At 67.5% G+C, this 19,303-nt stretch overlaps 1 protein-coding gene across 12 annotated transcripts; it reads right to left on the bottom strand.

Annotated features, from left to right (window-relative positions):
- Nucleotides 1-934: 934 nt before the first annotated feature.
- Nucleotides 935-18,727, bottom strand: LOC127047043 (basic proline-rich protein-like). Of its 12 annotated transcripts, none has more exons than XM_050944883.1 (16): nt 18,551-18,724; nt 11,635-11,687; nt 10,495-10,607; nt 8,712-8,786; nt 7,500-7,637; nt 7,112-7,189; nt 6,379-6,530; nt 6,158-6,212; nt 5,758-5,832; nt 4,902-5,022; nt 4,082-4,646; nt 3,911-3,958; nt 3,713-3,760; nt 2,988-3,661; nt 2,456-2,613; nt 935-1,294 (listed from the first exon to the last, which is right to left on the bottom strand). In XM_050944883.1, exons 1-16 carry the CDS (start codon nt 18,634-18,636, stop codon nt 1,214-1,216), a joined length of 2,520 nt encoding a protein of 839 aa, XP_050800840.1. In that variant the 5' UTR covers nt 18,637-18,724; the 3' UTR covers nt 935-1,213. The 12 variants fall into 12 exon arrangements, with proteins under 12 accessions (XP_050800840.1, XP_050800842.1, XP_050800841.1 ...); XM_050944885.1 differs by having other exon boundaries at nt 3,737-3,760; XM_050944884.1 differs by having other exon boundaries at nt 3,935-3,958.
- Nucleotides 18,728-19,303: the final 576 nt, after the last annotated feature.

Here is a 19,303-nt window from a genome sequence, read left to right as displayed (position 1 = left end):
AGCTCTAACGGCTTCTCCTTGCTAACCAGCCCCTGGGCCTGGAATTGGCTCCATGCCCCTGCCCATGCAGCTGCAGCCCCCCCAAAACAGCCCAGCTCCCCTGCAGACGTGTGCACAGCCCCTCCCCCATGGGGCTGGCTGGCTGGCTGGGGGAGGGAACTGAGGCTGCAGCCGCCTCATTAATATGCATTAAAATGTATTTAATGTTCCCAGTCTCTGATTTGGGGCAGGGGGGTGGAGTCGGGGGGGACTGGCCCTGCTGGGGTGACCAGATGTCCCTGGTTTTACAGGGACAGTCCCGCTACTTGGGGCTTTGTGTTCTGTGGGCTCCTCTTCCCCCCCACACCCCATCCCTGGTGGGGGCAGCTTGCTCTCTGGGCCCAGCTGGCCTCACCCCCCCCTGTGAGCTGGGGCCCTGCAGGCAGCTGTGATGTCACAAGCAGCCAGTAGCCCATGGGACCCGGAGCCACTGGGAGCCCCCCACCCCCAGCCCAACCTGCCCTCCCTGGGTCCGGCTAGCTGGGGGAGGGAGGCAGCTCAGCCCCCCTCCACGAGGGAGCCCTACCCCCTCCCCCCCAAGCAGCTCAGGGGGGTTGGGCCACTCTCTGCTGTTGGGGTGGGGCGCCCCCTGCTCAGCACCCCATAGCCTCCAGCCAACCCCCCCCTTTCCTGTGAGGCCAACCTGGGTACTGGGCCCCACGTGCCTTACCCCCGGCCCACATCCCCATCCCTGGTGAGAATGGACACGGGGGGGCTGCTTTGCCCACAGCTGGGGGCGCAGGGGCGAGTGGCATCCCCAGCAGGAGGGCTGGGCTGGGCCATGCCCCCCCGTGACTTGCTGAGGAGCCAGGCTGGCTCAGTGGCCTTGGGCCCCATGGTGAGGATGAGTCCAGGTCCCATGGGCCACGTGAGGGGCAGAGAAGCCAGACCCACGGCCAGTTCCCACAGCTCCTTTATTTGGCCGTGGAGGCCACGGCCCAGGTTGCAGGGTAACATGGTGGGTCGGGGGCTCACCCAGCGAGCAGAGACCAAGGTGCTGGGGGTTCAGAGCGCAGGCACCCCCAGAGTGGGGGGAGCGGGGAATTGCTGGTTCTTAGAAGGGCCCCGGGGGGGGTGCAATCCGAGTAGCCCCCCGGCGCGTCGCAGTCATAAAGCCGAGCCCACGTGGGCTCTGTGGGTAGGACGAGTGCGGGGGTCCGGCAGCCCCTGCTATCTACGCAGTGCGGGGGGAGGGGCCCTCAACGGTCTCCCTCCCCTCCAGCGCTGCCTTGCAGAGAGACCCAGGCTGTGTCCCCTGCGGAGAGAGAGGCAGCTCAGCCACAGGTGCCACTGCTGGGGAGTCACCCCGGCCCAGCCCTCCCTCCCTCCCCCCCCTGCTGCAGGGCATCCTGGCCAGGCCGCCCCATCCCCGCTCCCTGGGGCAGTCCCGAAGTGGGGGGGGCAGAGGGGGAGGCCAGAGCCACAGTACCTGCTGGGGGATCCCACGCCACTTGCAGCTGGAGCTTGGCACCGCCGCTCAGGGCACCCTGCAGGAAGAGAGGGGCACTGAGGGCGGGGGCAGGGCGCTCCCACTGGCCCCCCATGGGGCAGATACTCTGGCCTCCAGGGCCTGTGCAGCCTGGCACAGCTGTCGGGGTGGGGGGCTGCAATGGGGGCACCTGCCCATGGGAGCCTGCCGAGGGAGCCTGAGCTGATGCCACATGGGACCTGCTCCTGACATGGGCCTCAATTGCAGCCAGTTCGCCCCTAGAGGGAAAGGCCCCATTCTCCCCCCCCCCCCCAATCCAGCCAGCCCTCTGGCAGATTGGAGCCAGCGCCCCCTAGAAGGGAAAGGCCCCATTCTCTCCCCCTCCCCCAATCCAGCCAGCCCCCTGCCCTGGGGCAGATTGGAGCCAGCGCCCCCTAGAGGGGAAAGGCCCCATTCTCTCCCCACCCCCCTAACCAGCCAGCCCCCTGCCCTGGTGCAGAGTGGAGCCAGCGCCCCCTAGAGGGGAAAGGCCCCGTTACCCACCCCCCTAACCAGCCAGCCCTGGGGCAGATTGGAGCCAGCGCCCCCTAGAAGGGAAAGGCCCCATTCTCTCCCCCTCCCCCAATCCAGCCAGCCCTCTGGCAGATTGGAGCCAGCGCCCCCTAGAAGGGAAAGGCCCCATTCTCTCCCCCTCCCCCAATCCAGCCAGCCCCCTGCCCTGGGGCAGATTGGAGCCAGCGCCCCCTAGAGGGGAAAGGCCCCATTCTCTCCCCACCCCCCTAACCAGCCAGCCCCCTGCCCTGGGGCAGTTTGGAGCCAGCGCCCCCTAGAGGGGAAAGGCCCCGTTCTCGCCCCCCCCCCAGATCCAGCCAGCCCCCAGCCCTGGGGCAGAGTGTAGTTGGTGTCTCCTGGGGGGGGAAAAGGCCCCATGTCCTGACCTTGCCAGCCCCTGACATTAAACTTCCTTATAGGTTTTGGCTCCATTACCTTCTCTCCTGGCTCCAGCTCCTGCTCCCTGAGCTCTGGCCACCTCCCGGCCTCCTGCCCTGCTATGCCGTTGTGTCCTGACTCCGGGAGGAGCTCAGCCAGGCTGGCCTCTGGCGCCAGGCAGGGCCCGTGGGAGGGCTCCGGCGCTGCCTCCCCACCTACAGGGAGACGGATGAGGGCTGAGCGCCTGGCACTCACTCTGCCATCCTGGCTGGTGGCAATTCAGGAATCCCGCCGCCTCCCCCCAGAGCAGAACGCCCCTGAGGGACAGCCCAGCCAAGCAGCCTTGCGTGGCCCTCTCCCTGGGGGGGGGTTTGCTGTGGGGGGCCATGCTAGATGGGGGAGACAGACCCACCAAGGGGTGTCCTGCTGGGGGTTGTGCCAAGAGGGGGGACAGACCTGCCGGGAGGTTTCCTGCTGGAAGTTGTGCTGGGGGGTGGGGGCAGACCCGCCGGCCCAGGTGACCCCAGTGCTGGCTCAGCCCAGCAGTTCCCTGTGTGTGCAACGGCACCATTCTGCCCCGAACACCCACCTGCCATGGGGTCCTTGCCAGGCATGGGGGCTGCAGCCGTGGAGGGGCCAGGATGCCAGGGCCACGGGGGCACGGACTGAGGCAGAGGTTCCAGGGAGCAGGACTCTGCGCTGGAGAGAACTGGGCAGCCTTGAGCAGGCTCCCCTCCAGCCAATGATGGATTAGTGGGGTCAGCGAGGGGCCCAGTTGGCACATCTGGGAGACTGCCATGGGGCCCCTCAGTGGGCATCAGCTCTGCCAGCAGGGAGCCCTCAGTGGGGCCCTGGGGTGATATGGGAGCCAAGCAAGGGGCATCCTCCTCCATGGGCAGAAACATAGCTGGGGGCTGGCTCAGAGACACTGGGGAAGGGGGGGTGGCAGAGGGTAGAGAATGAAGAAGTGGAGACCCAGCTCTGGGAGGGGTTGGGGGGCTGGCAGGGGGTGGAGACCCAGCTCTGGGAGGGGTGGCAGTGTGTGGAGGGCTGACAGGGGGTGGAGACCCAGCTCTGGGAAGAGTTGGGGGGCTGGCAGAGGGTGGAGACCCGGCTCTGGGACAGGTAGCAGGGGGTGAGGGGCTGGCAGGGGGTGGAGACCCGGCTCTGGGAGGGGTAGCAGGGGGTGAGGGGCTGGCAGGGGGTGGAGACCCGGCTCTGGGAGGGGTAGCAGGGGGTGGGGGGCTGGCAGGGGGTGGAGACCTGGCTCTGGGCGGGGTAGCAGGGGGTGGGGGGCTGGCAGGGGGTGGAGACCTGGCTCTGGCAGGGGGTGGAGACGCGGCTCTGGGAGAGGATGGAGATCTGGCTCTGGCAAGGGGGGCAGGAGGTGGAGACCCGGCTCTGGGAGGGAGTGGGGGGCTGGCAGGGGCTGGAGACCTGGCTCTGGGAGGGGTAGCAGGGGGTGGGGGGCTGGCAGGGGGTGGAGACCTGGCTCTGGCCAGGGGTGGAGACGCAGCTCTGGGAGAGGATGGAGACCCGGCTCTGGGAGAGGATGGAGATCTGGCTCTGGCAAGGGGGGCAGGAGGTGGAGACCCGGCTCTGGGAGGGCGTGGGGGGCTGGCAGGGGCTGGAGACCTGGCTCTGGCCGGGGGTGGAGACGCAGCTCTGGGAGAGGATGGAGACCCGGCTCTGGGAGAGGATGGAGATCTGGCTCTGGCATGGGGGACAGGGGGTGGAGACCCAGGTTCAGCCAGGCTGATGGGAGGCAGAGTCATGGTTCCATCTGGGCTGATGTGGAACGAATCTTTGGTCCTGGGCTGAATAGCTGGGAGTAGGGGCCCTGTCCTGCGTGGGCTGGTGAGGGGCAGGGGTTGGGCCCCATGCAGGCTGGTGGGGGGCAGGAGCCCTGTCCCATGCAGGCTGGTGGGGGGCAGGAGCCCTGTCCCATGCAGGCTGGTGGGGGGCAGGGGTTGGGCCCTGGGCAGGCTGGTCGGGGACAGGGGCCCTGTCCCGCGTGGGCTGGTGGGGGGCAGTGGTTGGGCCCCCGGCGGGCTGGTTGGGGACACGGGTGTGGGTCTGCGTGGACTGGCAGGAGGAGCAGCCGTGCTGGAGCTGGATTCAGTGGGGCGAGGGCTGGAGGGGGCCGGGAGGAAGTCACCCGGTGAAGTGGGGGGCTCTGGCCGGCGGAAGATGTAGGCAGACTCCGTCAGGCTGCGCTGGTAGCGCAGGTAGGGCCTGTGGGGTGCTCCTGGGGGGAAAGCACAGAGGAGACTGTCAGTACCTGCTTCCACTGCCCCTCCTGCACCATCACCCACCACTGCCATGCAGCCACCTCTGGGTGCAACACGGCAGCTGCTTAACCCATAGGCCCCTAAGAGCTCCCTCATGCCCCCAGCAAATGGCAGACTCGGTTTGCAGGCGGCAGCACCGAGGGCTCCCAGCCAGGCAGCATTTCGGGACAGGAAATGAAGCCGAATCCCACGCCGGGGGCTGATACACTCACCTGGCCTGACACCCAGGGGCGAGAGGGGCGACTGGGCACCCGAAGTGGAGCTGGAGTGTTCCCGCTGCCTGAAGAAGTCCCGGGGATTCTGTGAGCGCTGGGAGACCAGCGTGGCCGCCTCCTGCAATGCACAGAGAGTGAGGGGGGCCCCGAGGGGCCGGGCAGGGGGCTCTGCATCCCAGCCTGAGGGGGGAGGATGTTAGTGTCGGCCTGGCCCAGCAGGGGGCACCCTGGCCGGGTAGGGGGGCAGGAGGCTAGGACGGGCCTGGCCCAGCAGGGGGTGTCCTGGCCGGGTGGGGGGGCAGGAGGCTAGGATGGGCCCGGGCCAGCAGGGGGCGTCCTGGCGGGGTGGGGGGCAGGAGGCTAGGATGGGCCCGGCCCAGCAGGGGGTGCCCTGGCCGGGTAGGGGGTCAGGAGGCTAGGATGGGCCCGGCCCAGCAGGGGGCACCCTGGCCGGGTAGGGGGTCAGGAGGCTAGGATGGGCCTGGCCCAGCAGGGGGCGCCCTGGCTGGGTGGGGGGGCAGGAGGCTAGATGGGCCCGGCCCAGCAGGGGCCGTCCTGGCCGGGTAGGGGGACAGGAGGCTAGGACGGGCCTGGCCCAGCAGGGGGTGTCCTGGTTGGTGGGGGCCACAAGGCTAGGATGGGCCCGGCCCAGCAGGGGGCATCCTGGTTGGGTGGGGGGGCAGGAGGCTAGGATGGGCCCGGCCCAGCAGGGGGCATCCTGGTTGGGTGGGGGGGCAGGAGGCTAGGATGGGCCTGGCCCAGCAGGGGGCACCCTGGCCGGGTTGGGGGGGGCAGGAGGCTAGGACGGGCCTGGCCCAGCAGGGGGTGCTCTCTCTAGGCTCCCACTACTTACCACGGCCTTCTCGATGGACTCGCTGCGCCGGAACCGGTCCCGCATGGCCTCCTCGTGCTCCCGCTGCTGCTGCTCCTGGGACGGGATAAAGCAGAGACCCTCAGAGAGCTGGGGCGCCAACTGTGGGGGCAGGTTGAGGGAGATGGGCCCCCATGTCCTCTGCCCGCTGCCTGCCTCGGTTCATGTTCCTTCCTGGGGCCGGATTCCCCTGCCCTGCCAGCTCCTGCGCCTCCGTACTCAGCCTGTGCCCACCCCGGCTCCGGCGCTGCCCCCAGCCCCTCTCAGTGTCTGCCTGGCAGCCCCGAGCCCTTCCCTGGAGGAGGCTCCCCCGCCGGCCCCAGCTCAGTGCTGGCTGCTGGCTCCCTGACGTAGGGGCAGGGTGGGCGCTGCTTCCACTCACCCATCGGGCTTTCTCCTTCCTCCGCTCCTCAGCCTCCAACCGTGCCTGCTCCTTCCTGCAGAGAGAGCCAGGGAGGCAGGACAGGGGCCCCGGGTCAGCCTAGGAGTGCGTGAGCCCTGGCTGGGCCCAGCTCGGCCCAGGTGCAGGGCTCCCAGGCAGGTCTGCGGATGGGGCAGGGGCGCCAGGCCTGGCAGCCCCGTGGGACAGGCTGGGGGACTCACCTCTGCTCCTCAATCAGCCTCTCTTTCTCCTTGAACTTGCGCTCTCGCTCAGCCGCCTCTCTCTTCTCCTCCTCCATGCGCTCGCGTTCCCAGCGCTTGCGCTCCTCCAGCAGCCGCCGGCGCTCCTCCTCCTTCCGCTGCTCCTCTTCCCTCTGGGTACAGCACAGGGCGCTGAGCTCCAGGGGACCCCAAACAGCCTCCAGCACCGGGGGCAGGGGCCGATCCCCGAAGCCAGGTGCAGAGCTCCCACCTGGCCTGGCCCCCCGCCCCCCCTCTGCATCTCCAACCAGCCCTGCTCCCAAAGCAGGGGCCCAAGGCGTCTCCCCAAGGGCAGTACTGCGGGGACACACCAGTGGGCCATGAAAAGCAAAGTTTGAGAACCACTGGACCACTCATTCAGCATTCCCGCCCCTCCTCATTAAACCTCCCCTAGCTGCTCCAGGGGCGCTGTGGGGAGCAGGGCAGGAGCCCTGGCTGTGTGGGGAGCTCTGGGCTAGTCCACCCCGGCCTCTCCAAGCAGGAGGCGCTGTGGGGAGCGGGGCAGGAGCCCTGGCTGTGTGGGGAGCTCCGGGCTAGTCCAGCCCCGGCCTCTCCAAGCAGGGGGCGCTGTGGGGAGTGGGGCAGGAGCCCTGGCTGTGGGGGCAGTTCCCGGCTACACAGGCGTGGGGCAGGGCCTGGCATAGGGCTCACGCCCCTGAGCAGGGGGTCTCTTGGGACTGCGCTGTCTGCTCACCTCGGCCTGTGCCCAGAACGAATCCCGTTTGGTCCTGCGGATCTCCAGGGCGGGGTTCGTTTTCCTGTAGTTGGTGCCCTGCGGGGAGAGGCAGAAATGGGTCCAAGGAGGGCTCAGAGCAGCACCCTCCCTGGGACATCTCCATCCCTGTGCTGGGTCACGGCAGCTCAGTGAGGGGGGAGGGTCCCAGGGCCCTGCAGGTGGCGTCACCCCCCCCTTGCCCCAGCCGGGCTCCTGTCTGCGCCCGGTGCAGCACATGCCAGCCTGGCCCATCTGCAGGGAAACCCCAACAGCCACTCCCCTCACGCACCCCACAGCATCAGTCCGTCTGGCCCCAATCCCTGCACTTCCCCTACCCCCTGCCAGCCCCACCTGCCCCCCTGCTCACCACCAGTTCCTCTGAGCCGCTGGCTGGTGCTCGCCTGGAGGTGCTGCCCCCGGCTGGCGCGAGCCGGGACAGCACACGGTGCAGCCCCTCCTGCGTCACCTCATCGGGGCGGCGGGCGCCCAGCACCAGGCTGGCCTCCTGCACAGGGGAGGGGAGGACAGCGTCAGCCTCTGCTCACCCCAGGCCTGGGACACGGGGAGAGCCCCCACACAGCACACAGCCTGGGAAGGGGGGATCTCCAGGGCGGGGTACCCAGCACACAGCCTGGGAAGGGGGGAGCCAGCTCTCCCGGCGCAGGCCCTGGATGCAGCCTGCTCCATGCCCAGCTCCGGCCTGGGCCCCGCCATGGAGCAGGACGCTGGCTGGCTGGTTTGCATCCTGGCTCTGGCAGATTCCTGCCCAGCCCCGGCTCCACTCCCGGTTATTGATAGGTTCTTGGGCTCCAGATGGTTGAGCCGTTTCCCCTGGGCTAGGCCATGCAGGGAGCTGGGTGCCCAGGCTGGGGGAGGACGGGACAGACAGGGCCACTCACCGGGGCCTGCTCCTGGCCTTGGGGGGAGGGAAGCACCTGTGCACCGAGCTAAGGCTCCAGCACTGGGAACAGGACAGACCCAAACAAGAGATGGGCCGCGGAGGGGTTGGAGAGGGGCCCCAGCTGCCCCCCCACCCCCTTCCTGCCTGGGGAAAGCCAGTGCAAGCCCCCCAGCTCCAGGGCCAGGAGAACCGCAGCCGAGGCTGGGAACGGCAGAGCCTGAGTTGGCAGCACCAGGAATGTGCTGACCAAAGCGTCCAAAGGCCAGGGGCTGCCCAGGGCAGGGGTCTGAGCTGGCGGGGGGGGGGTGGGAGCTGGGGGAGGGACAGGGAGTGAGTCTGAGAGAAATGAAGCCAAACACCAGGGACGTGGCAGGGGCTGGGGGCGGGGGGGGGCCAGTGAGACAGCCAAGCCCTGGAGCTGCTGGACACACCACACCCCCACAGTGCCCCCTACTGGGAGAGGCCAGAGCTGGAGTGTCCAGGAGCCCCCTCCCCACAGCCAGTGCCCCCTACTGGGAGAGGCCGGAGCTGGAGTGGCCAGCAGCCCCCCCCCCAGCCAGCGCTCCTGCCTCGCCCCCACAGCGCCCCCTTTGCGACAGTCTCTGGGACCCCTCTCTCTCATGGACCTGTCTGAGTGCCCAGCGTTCCCTGGGGTGCCCCCACCGGGCAGGAGCTCACCTTGAAGAAGGCCTTGATGGCAGGCAGATGCCCCGCACAGGTCTGTCTGTGGGACTCCGGCACCTGCTCCCCCACCTGGGCACCAAGCAGACATCAGCTCAGCCGGGCAGCCAGTGCCAGCGCAGGGCCCCACACCGAGCCAGCTCACTCCACCCCCTGCGCCTCCGCGGCTGGCTGCCGTGTGCTCCCCCTGCAGCCCCTGGAGAAGGGCCCCCCCAGGAGAGACCCGGCTCCCCCTCCTCCCTGTGGGTACAGAATGTGACTGAGCTTGGCAGGCCGTCCCTGCATTCGGCGCCAGGGCTGGGGCTCCCTCAGAGTCCACTCCCCTGTGGGGCATTGGCTGTTCCCTTCCTCAGTGTCCCTCCATTCCCCTAAGTTGACCAAGTGCCCACTTCCCCCGTCCCCCCGATCTCCCTCAGACACCCGACAGACCCGCACACCCCCTTAATCTAGCCCCCAGCTGACCCCTGCAGTGTGCAGTTGTCTTCGGGAATGCTGCCCGGAGATGGAGAGCGCAGGGTCTGTCTGGACCAAGAGGGACACGCCCTGCTCCGGATGGCGGGGCCCTGCTGCCCAGAACCACAGACCCCGGGACGGTATCGATTCGCTGAGGGGCTGCCCCAGGCAGCAGATCTGCCACCTGCTCTGCTCAGACAGCCTCAGGGCTGGGTGAGGGGGACCTGGCAGCTGGCCCCAATGATCCAGAGCTCTTGGAACCAGGGAGTCAGGTGTCGGGGGCAAGAAAGCACCCCGATGTGCTGAGAGGCCAAAGCTGGAGTGGGTGGGAGCGTCCCCCACAGCCAGGGCTCCTGCCCCGCTCCCCACAATGGCCCCTGCTGGGAGAGGCCAGGGCTGGAGCAGTGGAAGTGGGGCTGCTCAGTGCCTGTCGCCCCAGCCCCCCCCAGCTGGCCCTCCAGGGGGGCTGCGGCTGTGTGTGCAGAATGGAGACGGCCTGCACTCTGGGCGGGGGCTATGTCTGGAACTCAAGTGCAGCCTGTGCCAGGGCACGTGGGGCACACGCAGCTCCCTGCGTCTGGGGCAGCACACGCGGGAGGTGGGGCTGCACACACCCATAGACCTGCAGCGGGGGTACGCAGCCCACACAACCCCACCACCACCCTGTCAGATGCCAAGGAGCTGGGAGAGACAAGGAGCCACTTAAGGCCCCATACGTGGCCCCCCTGCCGCCCCCGAACCTCTCCTGCTACCCGCCCATCCACTGAGTCCCCCCACCCTGCGCCCCCCTCGCCCCGCCCCAGTGAGCGGGAACGAGAAGCAGTTGTGTCTGCTGGATCCTGCCAGCGAGTGAGTCAGCGGGTGGGGAGGACCCGCGGCCCTTGGTGAGGAGCCTGGGACTGGGCCGCAGCAGCCATCTGAGATCCCCAGACAGACACCAGCCCCCCAAGCAACCCCCCAAGCAGGGACCCAGCCCCCCAACTGGCTCCAGAACCCTCAACCAGGGACCCAGCCCCGCAAACAGGGATCCTGCTCCCCAACCAACCCCCCCAACCAGGGACCCAGCCCCCAACCAGCCCCAGATTCCCCAACCAGGGACCCAGTCCTATAGCCGGCCCCAGCCCCCCCAACCAGGGACCGAGTCCCCCAAGCAGCCCCAGCCCCCCCAACCAGCAACCCAGAAAAATTCAGATGGGTGCTCATTGCTGCAGGCATTAAGGGCACTATAAGCACCCCCAGTAAGTCTGGCCCCCGGCAGAGGGCAAAGGGACCCCCTCCCCAGCTGGGGCTGGGACCCGCCATGCCCCCCACCGCCCACGACTCTCACCCAGTTGATGAGGATGATGCGGGGCTGCCCGGAGCTGGGGTCCTGGACACGGCAGAGGCCGTACATGACGCTGCTACTGGAGAACTTCCCGGACAGTTCGTCTACCCCGCCGGCTGCAATAAGACCGGAGGGAGGTGGGGGTGTCAGCAGGGCCCAGCCCCCCACAGTGCTCCAGGGGGCACTGGGGCAGACCCCCACCGCTGGCTGCCCCCACTCCCTGTCTGGGGGAGGGGCATTGGGGCAGCTTCCCTATGCATCCTTATTACACCGCCCCCCCCCCCTCCCGGGGCAGCTCCCTTAGCTGGCTCCATGGAGAGAGGCCAGGGAGGTAGGAGAGATCAGGAAATGGCAGCTGGATTAGCTGCAGAGAAGTGCTGGGTGCGCTGAGCTGCAGGGAGCGGGTCATGGATCACTAGGGGGCGCTCTCCCCCCGGCAGGCAGGGCTGGCCCCAGGGGGGCACTAGGGGGCGCTGAGCTGCAGGGAGTGGGTCATGGATCACTAGGGGGCACTCTCCCCCCGGCAGGCAGGGCTGGCCCCAGGGGGGCACTAGGGGGCGCTGTGCCGCAGGGAGCGGGTCATGGATCAGCAGGGGGCGCTCTCCCCCAGCAGGCACGGCTGGCCCCAAGGGGGCACTAGGGGGCGCTGTGCTGCAGGGAGCAGGCAGGGGCAGCAGGGGGGCTCTCCCCTGGCAGTCAGGGCAGCCCCAGGGGGGCACTAGGGGGCGCTCTCCCCTGGCAGTCAGGGCTGGCCCCAGGGGGGCACTAGGCTGCAGGGAGCAGGGCAGGGGGCAGCAGGGGGGCTCTCCCTGGCAGTCGGTGCTGCACTAGGGGGTGCTGGGCCGCAGGGAGTGGGTGGGGGCTCTTCCCTGGCAGTCAGGACTGGCCCCACTTGGCCCCAGGGGGCGCTGGGCCGAGGTGAGCTGTGACAGCGAGGCCGAGTTCTGTGATTATTGACGAATCTCTCCTGTGTCTGAGTGCAGCCCTGTCAGGGCTCTCTAGCCCCTCGGCACTCTCAGCGGGACACCGGCCCATGCTGCCGGGGGGCGTTACAGAGCTGCCAGACTGCTCCCCAGCTGTGGAATCCTGCGGGGCAGTCAGCTAGGAGAGGGGCTGTGGATCCAGTGCCCAGGCACCTCTTACCTCCCGAGTCCAGGAGCTTCAGCTCATTGTGCTTGCCATATGCAAAGATGGCCCTGGAGTGGGGCAGAAGGGGAGGTCAGATGGGAGGGGTGGATATTGGGGCAACCAATATTCTCCTCCACCACCCCCAGCCCAGCAACCCCCTCCACAGGTACCAGCCCATTATACTGACAGTCCGAGCCCTGAGGTTGGAGCCAGAGTCTGGCAGGATAGACAGTCCAGACCTCCAGGGACAGTTACCCCAGGCCTGTGACAGGCTCCCTGTAGGGCAGATCTGCAGAAAAGGACCTAGGGGTTACAGTGGATGAGAAGCTGGATATGAGTCAGCAGTGTGCCCTGGCTGCCAAGAAGGCTAACGGCATTTGGGGCTGTATAAGTAGGGGCATTGCCAGCAGATCGAGGGACGTGATCATTCCCCTCTATTTGACATTGGTGAGGCCTCATCTGGAGTACTGTGTCCAGTTTTGGGCCCCACACTGCAAGAAGGATGTGGAAAAATTGGAAAGAGTCCAGTGGAGGGCAACAAAAATGATTAGGGGGTTGGAGCACATGATTTATGAGGAGAGGCTGAGGGAACTGGAGTTATTTAGTCTGCAGAAGAGAAGAGTGAGGGGGGATTTGATAGCAGCCTTCAACTACCTGAAGGGGGGTTCCAAAGAGGATGGAGCTTGGCTGTTCTCAGTGGTGGCAGATGACAGAACAAGGAGCAATGGTCTCAAGTTGCAGTGGGGATCTAGGTTGGATATTAGGAAACACTATTTCACTAGGAGGGTGGTGAAGCACTGGAATGGGTTCCCTAGGGAGGTGGTGGAATCTCCTTCCTCAGAGGTTTTTAAGGTCAGGCTTGACAATGCTCTGGCTGGGATGATTTAGTTGGGAATTGGTCCTGCCTTGAGCTGGGGGTTGGACTAGATACCTCCTGAGGTCCCTTCCAACCCTGATCTTCTATGATTCTATGATCCAAGGCCGCTCCTGTCATGCCCAAGGCCCTGGCTGTCAGCTGGTAACCCCACAGCACCCGCAGTCCAGCTCTGCCCTACAGGAGCTGCATGGGGCGCCTGCGTAACACAGCCGGAGATCTGACACAGCGGCACACGGCCAGCGCCCTGCACATCTTAGTGCAATACAGAGTCCAAAGGGGGCTCAGGCAGGGCAACATGCTCCCCTCCCATCTCCTGTCCAGGGTTCTGGGGCAGATCCATCTCCCTGCCATCCCCCTCCACCACAGCCCACCCTGCCTCGCTCCTCTGCATTCCCTCTCTGCATTCCCCGACCGCTGTAGCTGTCCTTTAGCCCAGCGGAGGCGGGGGGGGGGGTGCCTGCTGTCGGTTACCGGGCGTAGCTGCACTGCCAGAGGCAGATCCCGACGGCCAGCGCCAGCCCCTCCCCTGCACAGGCTGCTCCATCCCCAGCTGCTGGGGTCAAACTGCAAAGGTCTCCTGTCCCGCCCCGCCTCCGCCCCAGCTCCGTGCCCAGCACGCCCGGAGGAAGTGGCTTTCCTGCAGGAAGTCAGGCTGTTGAGACGCTGAGATAGGAAAGAGCTTGTGGGGTGGGGGGCCAGGACCCAGCCTGGGCCCAAACTGCTCCGGAGCCAGGGGCAGCAGGGTCCTCTCCTACCCTGGTGACTTGGGCTCCCTCATGGCACATGCCCCCTGCTCTGGGGCCAATGGGACAGGAGATCACCGGCCCCTGCCCCAAACACTTCACCTCCTAGTCCCCCAGCTCCAGCTGCTCTGCCCCTGGCCAGAGAGCCCCAGGTCACCTGCAGGCCCCGCCTCTCCTCCGGTCAGCCCCTCCCCCATCCCGGCCTCTCCTCCGGTCAGCCCCTCCCCCATCCCGGCCCCTCCTCCGGTCAGCCCCTCCCCCATCCCGGCCTCTCCTCCGGTCAGCCCCTCCCCCATCCCGGCCTCTCCTCCGGTCAGCCCCTCCCCCATCCCGGCCCCTCCTCCGGTCAGCCCCTCCCCCATCCCGGCCCCTCCTCCGGTCAGCCCCTCCCCCATCCCGGCCTCTCCTCCGGTCAGCCCCTCCCCCATCCCGGCCTCTCCTCCGGTCAGCCCCTCCCCCACCCCCCTCTCCTCCGGTCAGCCCCTCCCCCATCCCGGCCCCTCCTCCGGTCAGCCCCTCCCCCACCCCCCTCTCCTCCGGTCAGCCCCTCCCCCATCCCGGCCCCTCCTCCGGTCAGCCCCTCCCCCGTACCAGCCCCTCCTCCGGTCAGCCCCTCCCTCACCCCCCTCTCCTCCGGTCAGCCCCTCCCCCATCCCGGCCTCTCCTCCGGTCAGCCCCTCCCACTCCCACCTATCCTCCGGTCAGCCCCTCCCCCGTACGAGCCCCTCCCCCACCCCCTCTCCTCCGGTCAGCCCCTCCCCCATCCCGGCCTCTCCTCCGGTCAGCCCCTCCCCCACCCCCCTCTCCTCCGGTCAGCCCCTCCCACTCCCACCTATCCTCCGGTCAGCCCCTCCCCCGTACGAGCCCCTCCCCCACCCCCCTCTCCTCCGGTCAGCCCCTCCCCCATCCCGGCCTCTCCTCCGGTCAGCCCCTCCCCCACCCCCTCTCCTCCGGTCAGCCCCTCCCCCGTACCAGCCCCTCCCCCACCCCCCTCTCCTCTGGTCAGCCCCTCCCCCAGTCCCGGCCTCTCCTCCGGTCAGCCCCTCCCCCGTACCAGCCCCTCCCACTCCCACCTATCCTCCGGTCAGGCCCTCCCCCGTTTCCCGTCAGCCCCTCCCCCCTCCCAGCCCCTCCCCCTCCCCCCTGGTCAGCCCCTCCCCCCTCTCCTCTAGTCAGCCCCTCCCCCATCCTGGTCAGCCCCTCCCCTATCCCAACCTCTCCTCTGATTAGATGGTCAGCCCCTCCCTCATCCTGGCCTCTCCTCTGGTCAGCCCCTCGCCCGTCCGTCTGCCCCACGTACCCCAGCCCCTTCTCCAGCCAGCCCCTCTCCCCTCCCTCCGCCCCAGCCCCTTCCTGGCTCAGTGCGTGGGAGTGCAGCCAGCAGCATCCGCTCCAGGACAACAGGGCTACAGGATCCGCCACAATGGCAGGAGGACCTGTGGCAAGAGCACACACCCGCCCCCCGGGCCCCATGCCTGGCTCAGCGCAAAAGGGTGCACATGACCCATGAACAGCCCCCAGTGGGCAGCACTCCCATACTGATTCCCCACCCCATCTCCCTGCTGACAGCCAGGGATCCTGCCCTGCCCCCCCAGTGCCCCCTGCCGGGAGAGGCTGCTACTAGGGTAGCTGTGAGTGACCCCTCCCATACCCAGCACTCCTGCCCCACTCCCCCCAGCTGGGAGAGGCTGCAACTGGGGTAGCTGGGAGCGTCCCCCCTATACCCAGCACTCCTGCCCTGTCCCCACAGCACCCCCTGCTGGGAGAGAGCAGGCTGGAATAGCTGGGAGTGCCCCCTCATACCCAGCATTCCTGCCCCGTTCCCCCCAGCGCCCCCTGCTGGGAGAGAGCAGGCTGGAATAGCTGGGAGCGCCCCCTCATACCCAGCACTCCTACCCCGTTCCCCCCAGCGCCCCCTGCTGGGAGAGGCCGGGCTGGAATAGCTGGGAGCGCCCCCCCATACCCAGCATTCCTGCCCCGTTCCCCCCAGCGCCCCCTGCTGGGAGAGGCCGGGCTGGAATAGCTGGGAGCGCCCCCCCATACCCAGCATTCCTGCCCCGTTCCCCCCAGCGCCCCCTGCTGGGAGAGGCTGGGCTGGAGCAGCCAGGAGCTCCCCCCCAGCTCTCTGGCCCTGTTCCCTACAATGCTGCCATTCCAAGACCCGACATATTCAATTAATTTGCTCAGCTTCCGCTGCGGTGCATCTGAAGCGATCCTGAGGCCCAGCAAGGGGGGACTCGTGGGGGGAGTAACGTACAGAAGCTGCCCTAGAGGCCAGTCCCCCTGTGCTGGGACCCATCACGGCCCTTTCGGTGTCTCTTGGCCAAGCCAGCCAGACTGGGGCAGGAGCCTGGAGCCCGGCTGGGGAGCTAGAGCAGAGAGAAGCTGGCTTGAATCCCTCTCTCTAGGGAGGCTGTCTCCCCAAGCCTTCCCCAACCCGCCTGCGCTTCCCCCAGCTCCCTTTGTCTCTGCGCGGCTCCAATTACCCGTACATGTGACAACACGCTCCGCTCCAAGCACACACAGCTGCGGAGCTCTGGGAACACACGTGGCTCTGCATGTTCATCTGAACACAGGCAGGCCTGGCACGCCAGACCTACAGGGGTGGGATCCTGCTCTGGTGTAAATCTGGAGCTGCTCTGGCTTCCCACAGCACAGCTGGGCCACGCGCTGGGCATAGCTTTCACTGACACAGGCGCCTTGGTGCCTGGATGGGGCGCGGGATATGGGTGCCAGCCTCCGGGGGAGGGTGTTGTTGCACTGACAGTAAAAATGCCCTGGTGCCAGGGTGCAGGTGGTGTCCCGCAGACCTAGCAGCGTCCAGGCAAACAGGCCTGAGCAGGAGCTGCTCCTGCCCTCAGGCAGACACGCCAGCTTCCTGGGAGCTGGCCAGAGTCAGGGTGAGGGGCAGAGCGCTGGGGGGGGGGGGGCAGGGGCAGGGAAGATAAGGTGATGAGGGCTCAGACACTTCCCCCTCCCCCAGCCCAGGCTCCTGCCTGCCGCTTCCCCTTGCATTCCCACCTGGCTCGCACCCAGCGTCCCCACAGGGCAACGTCACCACTCAGTTGCGCCCAAAGAGAAACAGCCCAAGCCACAGAGCTGCATGTGGTTTCTGGAGGAAGCCCTGTTCCCGTCCCAGCACAGTGGGGAGGGAGGAGGGGCGCTGGGGACAGAGACTGGAGGGAGCCTGTCCTGCAGAGCCAAGCCTGGGCCCAGCGTCAAAGGGCAAACCTATGGGCTTGGGGGCTTTCCTGCTGCCTTGTGCCGGGGACAGAGAACCTGGCCTGCCAAGCATCCCATGAAGTGGGCTGGAGCCCACGAAAGCTCATGCTCAAATAAACGTGTTAGTCTCTAAGGTGCCACAAGTCCTCCCGTTCTTTCTGCGGCTACAGACTAACACGGCTGCTACCCTGAAACCTGGTGTGGGAGGGTGAGTTAATGGGGGGGCTTCCTTCCTGGAGAGCATGGGGGCGCCAGGACGGCTGCTTGCCCCTAACGTCTATTTCACTCCAATGCACTTGTTGGAGGCCAGGGCCTTAGCCCCAGAGCCGCCGGCTGCGAGGGAGCGAGATTGGGCACCATGCTCCAGGGCAGAAAACAGAGCATCACAACCCCCCCCCACGCTGGGTTGAACACCCCACACATGCCCCAGCTCCTCCTCCAGGCAAAGACCACATCTCCAAGGGGCGCGTCCCTGTGCCACTGCGGGCCCAGAGGGGGCACCCCAGGGCAGTGCGATGGCCCCAGAGTCCTGGCTCAATCCTCACCCAGAGAACTCGCTCAGTTCCCCTGAATCCCTCTGCTGGGACGCACCCACGGCCCCTGCCCTGTGGCGCTACTGTGCGCTGTGGGATCCTGCTGGGACAGGCCGGGGCTGGAGGAGCCAGGAGCCTCCCCTCGCCAGCGTTCCTGCTCCACCCCCCCACAGCACCCCCTGCTGGGAGAGGCCTGGGCTGGAGGAGCTGGGAGCTCCCCCACTCAGCCAGTGCTCCTGCCCCGCCCTCCCCAGCGCCCCCTGCTGGGAGGTGACAGAATTGTTGCTGTAGGAGGTCCATTCTCCTGCCCCTATGGCCTTCCCCAGAGCCACACCGTGGATTGGCAGAGCTCAGCAGCCCAGCTCCTGTCCTGTGAGTGCTGTGAACTCCTCTGGGTTAAGCGGCTTGGAAAACAAGTCCAAAATCCACGGTCATTTCATAACCAGGTTCTCCCTGTCTTTCCCTCCTCCCACTCACTAGCCCCCCCAAAACCCCAGTCGGCCACTCCGCAGAACTGCAGCCTCGACATTTTCCGCTTGCAGAAATCCCACTGTCCTGGGGGAGGGGAAATCGGTGCTCCCGCCATGGGGAGGGGGGGATGACTCCCTGTGGGAGGGCAGAGGCAGCTGGGAGGGGCGGGTTAAAGGCAGCCCAGCCTGGCAGCGCCTTGCTAGAGGTGCGGGTTCAAACAGGAATTGTTCGCTGGCAGTGAGAGCTACTGCTTTCCCCAAATACCCTGCGGTCCAACGAGCTTTCGAACAGTGGGGGCTGGGAGGCAGGACTCCTGGGTTCCGTTCCCAGCTCTGTGGGGAGAGTGGACTCCAGCGGTGGCGGGGATTGAGAGGCAGGACACCTGGGTTCTGGGTCTGATACTAACTTGCTGTGTGACCTTGGGGAACGCACTTGCCTGCTCAGTGCCTCAGTTTCCCCAGCTCCTGCTCCCTGTCGCGTGGGAGCAGCGCACAGAATGCAGGCCCAGCGGCTCTGTGACTTCCTGGAGAAGGGCCAGGACCTCACAGGCCTGGGCTCAGGGCAGCGCCAGTGACACCAGCTTTGCCTGGAGGTTCCTGGTCTCACCACCCCACCAAAGGAGCAGGGGGGGCACCGCGGAGTTCAGCGAGGAGCAAAGGGCTCCAGGAAAGTCTGTTTTGTCTCCGAAAACTCATCACACACCCGCCCTACTGCCCCCCCGCAGTGCCTCATCCCCCTGCGCCCCGTCCTAAGTGCCCCACCCCTTCTCTGCCACTGTACAGCCCCCCAACCCACTGTGCCCCCCGCACAGAGCCCCACCCCCCTTCTCTGCCACTATATAGCCCCCCAACTCACTGCGCCCCCCCCGCACAGCGCCCCGCCCCCCTTCTCTGCCACTGCACAGCCCCCCAACACACTGCGCCCCCCCGCACAGCGCCCCACCCCCCTTCTCTGCCACTGTACAGCCCCCTGCCCCACTGCCCCCCGCACAGCGCCCCACCCCGTCGCCACCCAACATGGCCCCCCGCTCCCCTTCTCTGCCCCAGCACAGCCCCCGCCCCCGCAGCGCCCCGGCCGGCGCTCACCAGTCGGCCGAGACGCGCCGGCTGCCGATGTCCTCCTTGGCGGCCAGCAGCGCCAGGCGGTGCGTGTCCAGGTCCAGCCGGCTCATGGCTCAGCCCCGCGCCCCTCTCCCCGCTCTGCCGGGCCGGGCAGTTCCTGCCGAGGGAGCCCCGCGCCGGCCCCGCCTTGCCCGGCCCCGGTCCCAGCCCGCCGGGAGGGAGGAACCCGGGGGCCCTGCCCAGCTCCGGGAGGGAGGGAGAGAGAGGCCAGGCCGGCGCAAGGGGCGGGCTGGGGCTGAGCGCGGAGAGGCGCCCCCGGGGGCGGGCGCCGGAACAGACCGTGGGGGCAGCCCCTAGGCCCCACAGCCTGGCCGGGGGAAGCTGGAGCCTTAGCCAGGGGCTGGGCACCAGGACTCCTGGGTTCTCTCCCGGCTCTGGGAGGGGAGTGGGGTCTACTGGTTAAAGCAGGGGGGACTGGGAGCCAGGACTCCTGGGTTCTATTCCCCAGCTCTGGGAGGGGAGTGGGGGTTAGTGGTTAGAGCAGGGGGTCGAGCCAAGACTCCTGGGTTCTACCCCCAGTACTAGGAGGGGAATGTGGGGCTAGTGATTAGAGCTCGGGAGGGCTAGGAGCCAGGACTTCTGGATTCTGTTCATGATGCAATGTGATGCCTTAGAGTGAGCCCCTCCCTCTCTTTGTGCCTCAGTTTCCCCCTCTGCCCAGTGGGGATTCTGATCCATGCGGTCCTGTGAGACTCAGTCAGTTGGGGCTTGTGCACC

This window comes from Gopherus flavomarginatus, chromosome 3, assembly GCF_025201925.1.
Source record: "Gopherus flavomarginatus isolate rGopFla2 chromosome 3, rGopFla2.mat.asm, whole genome shotgun sequence".
Classification (NCBI taxonomy): domain Eukaryota; kingdom Metazoa; phylum Chordata; order Testudines; family Testudinidae; genus Gopherus; species Gopherus flavomarginatus.
This window is presented reverse-complemented; position numbering and strand designations above follow the sequence as displayed.

What these genes read in the sequence shown, in the direction of transcription:
- LOC127047043 (XM_050944881.1), bottom strand. Translation starts at nt 18,636, where the DNA reads ATGAGCCGGCTGGACCTGGACACGCACCGCCTGGCGCTGCTGGCCGCC. An exon ending in GCGGCTCAGAGGAACTGGTG is followed by an intron (nt 7,190 to 7,499) that starts GTGAGCAGGGGG and finishes CTCTCCCCGCAG; the next exon opens with GGCACCAACTACAGGAAAAC. An exon ending in GGAAGGAGAAAGCCCGATGG is followed by an intron (nt 5,833 to 6,157) that starts GTGAGTGGAAGC and finishes ATCCCGTCCCAG; the next exon opens with GAGCAGCAGCAGCGGGAGCA.